This window comes from Salvelinus sp. IW2-2015, linkage group LG33 (genome assembly GCF_002910315.2).
Source record: "Salvelinus sp. IW2-2015 linkage group LG33, ASM291031v2, whole genome shotgun sequence".
NCBI lineage: Eukaryota > Metazoa > Chordata > Actinopteri > Salmoniformes > Salmonidae > Salvelinus > Salvelinus sp. IW2-2015.
Genome location: NC_036872.1, coordinates 24004818 through 24009673, shown reverse-complemented (window position 1 = coordinate 24009673; position 4856 = coordinate 24004818). Strand labels below are relative to the sequence as shown.

The following is a 4856-nucleotide window of genomic DNA, read 5'->3' as shown; positions in this document are numbered from 1 at the left end:
TAACCTTTAGGACCAGCTTAACCTCGCAAAATGCACACGGCTGAAAAATGCTAAACGACCTTAAGATTCAAAGTCTTTATAGAGGTAACTTCATCGACTACTGTTGCCATGCAGACAGTTAACTTCATCCACTGACTGTGCCATGCAGACAATCATGTGTTTGTTCGGTACTGTGAAATTTGAGCTCCACTTCTCTTACATCTCCCATGGCAGGTTGAGCTTCGTCACACCAAAGAGAGGACAAATACTATAAAGTGAGCTTGGGACTGCCCCCTCACCCCTCTTACACCCCTACTTCTGTCTCCTCCCTTCACACCACAGTAGGTTACTGAATGAGAGACGGCTCATAAATATACGGTAATGTTATCAAACACATGAAAGCCATGTGTTTGAGTGTTGGATACCTTTCCAATTTATTCCTTTCCAGCCACTGGTGCCCAGCCATTAAGTGCCACTTTGCCACCTGTGCTCACACTAATTCATGTGGTATACGCTACAAACAAATCATTTTTTGTGTCCACCGTACGCCCTTCTCTTTCATGTGTATACATTTATGTATCTGTCTCTCATCTTGTAAGGGACTCTGGTAGTCTTGTCTCTATGTTTTGTCTTTGTTCATCTACCTCTGTGTGTGTTTCTGGTGTGCATGTGTCTCTGTGTTTTGTGGTGGTGAGTGTTGGTTTGTGTGTGGTGTGTGTGCGTGTGTGTGCGTGTGTGTGTGATGTGTGTGCTCTTGATTTTGTTAGGTAGAGTGATAAGATGGTGGGTGTTGCTGGTGTTAGGCGTACCAGTCGTGTGGGTGCTAGTGCCATGTGGCATTCTTGCCTAGGCTGTGGTGGGCTACTCCGTTTTTTCGGTTTCCATGCCAGAACAACATTGTGGCCCTTACATAACAACCCAATGTTCCCTCGGTGCCCATGTGAAACTCTCTTTTTGACCAAATTTCATTCATTTAGAAAAATTCATTCAGAAAGAGCCAGGGTGGGGCCTGAAGCCTAATCCAGTCCAGTCTTGTTCAGGGCCCCAACCCTGAAGACGACAAATGTCTGACCTTCACCGATATTGGAGAACGCAAGGCCAAACAGGGCGATACATCCGAGTGGCCATTCAGCTGTGGTGCGTGGTTTTGGGGACACGGGGTTGAGATTGAGGGGCCAGCGTGTGGAGCGCTGCACCTGTGCATCACGAGGACGACAGCGCTGTCACGATGTGCCAGTCATCAGTGAGTGGAAACACACAGACAAACATACATATACTGTATATAAATACAGACACACACACACTCACAACCCCCTTTAGGCTGGCAGAGTGACAACACTGTTCAGCTTGTTTTTCTTGTTTTCTTTTCCAGAACCCCCCCCCCCCTTCCCTCTGTCTGCCTTCCCTCTGTCTGCTTTCCCCCTGTCTGCCTTCCCTCTGTCCACTCTGTATTTACAGTATCTCTCCCTTCTGGTACCTTACTTTCCTCCGCTATGGAGAGTGGTTGGTGTCATGGAGAGAAAGGGTGTAGTCTAGGATGTATAGTCATTAGAACACCCACCCATTGTGACTTTCACTATATTTAAACGCATACACATGTTCCTTCACCCCCACTGAACAACGCTATGATGCATGACCACCCATCTGATGACAGACAAGTCACTACCTCATTCTCACCTTGTGTGAGGTCATACGCTGTCAACAGAGACGTGGAAATTGGGGTTGAAGCTGTTCTGAAAAAAGGGAAATTATGACAGTTTGTATGTGATGTAAAAGAAGTCATGACATTTGGTATAACAGGTGGGCTCTTCGTCTGTGGTCTAGTAAATATTGTTGTTAGAGAAAAATAAAAAACAACAAAACTCCAACACGTCAAACCATCCCTCTCTCCATCCCTCTCTCCATCCCTCTCTCCATCCCTCTAGCCTGCTATCAGTCAAGCTGCTACAACGGGGGAACCTGTAAGGAGGCGGTCTACTCCTCTGACTACCTGTGCCAGTGTCCACCAGGCTTCACTGGGGCTCAGTGTGAGATCAGTAAGTAGAGCACAATCAGAGACCACGCTACACTGTCAATAAATATTTCTCCTCTCGCCTCATATACTACTGAAATACAAGGACAAGGGATTGCTATTGAGGCCTATCTATTAGCATCTAGTAGTAATGTTGGTTACTACTATCATTAGGGKATTAGACACATAGAGATTGGTAGAACGCAATCCTGCGACAATGACTAGAAAAGATTATGGAGTTGTGGTCTGTGGGCCAACCGTAAAATAAAAATTGTTTACACCCCAGAAGCCAAAATCTGGAACGCCATGGAACCCACTGGTTAGCTGGCATCAATCTGTTTGTTTTATTCCGTTGGGAGGCCGTTGTACATACCCCACCCACTCAACATGTAAATTCATAACACATGTTGATGGTCTAATGAGTGAGTTCACAGCCAAAAGAGTGAGCCCAGAGTCATATTATATGATGTCATCTATCAGTGTCATAATTCATCATTGGTCATGTGTTGAAACCACAATGGCCAAACTCTCTCCCCATGTGACTCTGAGTGAAGCCTAAAAAGAGCGGTACATCCTCTCTACATGAGTTTACTCAATACTCATGCGTGTGTCATTGCATGGATACCATAAGATCAGGGAGCCAAAACACGGAATAGATGTGTGAGTGAGTCCTTAGTCATGTAACCAGGATGCATGACGATAGGAGGAAGCCATAGAGAAAGGACGACAGCTAGACAGACACACAGAGAGACTTTATCAGATCAACATGGTTGCTATGATAATGTATTTCCCCATAGATACCGTGTTGTGTCCCAAATGGGACCCTATTTCCTACATAGTGCTCTACTTTTCACCAGAGCCCTATATGCTCTGGTCAAAAGTAGTGCGCTATGAAGGGAATAGGGTGCCATTTGGGACACAAATTATGTGTTTGGATGGCTGGATTGGATAGACTAATTTCTCTCCCTCTAAACAGACACCACTGAGAAGTGTGTGGTGGGCCAGGGTAAAGGGTACCGTGGTACGTGGAGTATCAGTCGGACCGGCTCAGAGTGTATCAACTGGAACTCCACAGCCCTCAAAGGGAAGACGTTCACAGCTAAGAGACCAGAGGCGAACAGCCTGGGGCTGGGCAACCACAACTACTGCAGGTACACACACATACACACTCAAACGCACACATGCACACACACACACACACACACACACATACATCAATCGAGCACTCGAGGTAAATATTCCCCTCCCCTGTTCTCTCTCTTAGGAATCCAAGCGATGATACTAAGCCATGGTGTCATGTCTACAAGGGAACCCAGATAGCCTGGGAGTTCTGTACTCTCTCCAGCTGCCCTGCAGGTATTGACATGACAACATAATACTATACCGCTATTTGGTTATGTAGCGGACATGAGTCAGTCATGGTCACATAATGAGGTAGTCCGCCTTGTGAACTTCAAAACCAGTGTCTGCACTTGGCCCAAGAGGGAATTACCTCTTGATCTAAGAGGTTGGTTGTTCCCATGGGAGACCTGGGTTCATGTCCTGCTTGTTAACAATGGCGCCCAACGTTGGGTGGTGTCTCATGGGGGAGGAGGTCAAATGGGGAGTGAATGTAACGGACATGAGTTGGTCATGGTCACGTGATGAGGTAGCCCCGCCTGCAAACTTCAAAACCATTGTCTGCCCTCGGCAATTCCCTCTTGGTGTAACAGTCTAAAACGTTGGTTTCTCCTGTGGGGTTCATATCCTGCATGCTACAGTTACATTGTTGCCGTGCCAAACTATGACAAGTAGGCTACTTTACTGACTGTGGTCCACAGCGTAAATGAAATCTGTGCCTCACCCTGTGTGTTTTTCCAGACCAGAGCCCAGTGGAGTGTGTTCAGGGCACAGGGCAGACGTACAGGGGGACGACGGCCATCACTAAGAGGGGCTACAGCTGTCTCGCCTGGGACTCACCCCTCATCACCCACAAGTTCTACAACGCATGGAGGTCTGAGGCCAGAGAGCTGGGGCTGGGGAGTCACAACTTCTGCAGGTAGGATTATAAACACACAGAGAAACTCTCTCTCACACATGCATGCTGGGCACATACACTCACTCACACAAACACACACACACACACACACACACACACACACACACACACACACACACACGCACCCACAATCACACACTTATACATTCTCCTCTCTCTTTCTTTCAGGAACCCAGATGGTGATCTCGGCCCCTGGTGTCACGTCTACAGAAACATGAAGCTGACCTGGGAGCTCTGTAACATCACCAAATGCCGTGAGTATCTCTGTTACCCTGTTACCATGACTACTGTCCAATAATATCGGCAACAGTATGCATGTATATGTCCTCTCATGTGCCAGTCGAATGCCCACTGTATATTCTGCCAAGAATTGTCATCGTCATCACCTACAGTAGCTTACTGTAATGCATGTGATGACTAAGAAGACAAGGAGTCAAATGACTGTCGGGATTGCAATGAGTGAAATGCCTAGGAGTGTAATTGAGTACATTTGCAACTGTAGTCACGCTGTATGAGTATTTGATATCTAATGTCATACTGAACAGTATCTGTTTGTTCTTTAGGGAGGAGACCTACTACCATCACTACTCTAGGCCCCAGGGCTCCCACCAACAACAACAACAACAGAGGTAGGAGGACAGCCACAAAACAACACATTACATTTACCTGTACACTTGTCTTCTTCCTCCACACCACACCCTCTCCTTCTATTCCTCCTCCCCCTCTTCTCCACACCTCCCCCTCTCCTGTTCTTCCTCCACACCACACCCTCTCCCCCTCTTCTCCACCACCTCCCCCTCTCCTGTTCTTCCTCCACACCACAACCTC

The 4856-nt window shown here is 47.1% G+C and overlaps 1 protein-coding gene and 1 long non-coding RNA gene across 2 annotated transcripts in view; both read left to right on the top strand.

Annotated features, from left to right (window-relative positions):
• Window positions 1–254, top strand: part of LOC111958181 (uncharacterized) — a 9422-nt gene extending 9168 nt beyond the window's left edge. The window contains exon 3 of the long non-coding RNA XR_002876495.2: window positions 214–254. This is a non-coding gene — a long non-coding RNA (uncharacterized lncRNA). The remainder of the gene's footprint in view (window positions 1–213) is intronic.
• A 227-nt stretch (window positions 255–481) lies between these two features.
• LOC111958175 (tissue-type plasminogen activator-like) overlaps window positions 482–4856 on the top strand; it is a 10648-nt gene continuing 6273 nt past the window's right edge. The window contains exons 1-8 of the mRNA XM_070436900.1: window positions 482–486; window positions 1086–1222; window positions 1905–2015; window positions 2967–3141; window positions 3255–3346; window positions 3851–4028; window positions 4197–4282; window positions 4592–4832. Coding sequence (XP_070293001.1) covers window positions 482–486; window positions 1086–1222; window positions 1905–2015; window positions 2967–3141; window positions 3255–3346; window positions 3851–4028; window positions 4197–4282; window positions 4592–4832 — 1025 coding nt within the window. The remainder of the gene's footprint in view (window positions 487–1085; window positions 1223–1904; window positions 2016–2966; window positions 3142–3254; window positions 3347–3850; window positions 4029–4196; window positions 4283–4591; window positions 4833–4856) is intronic.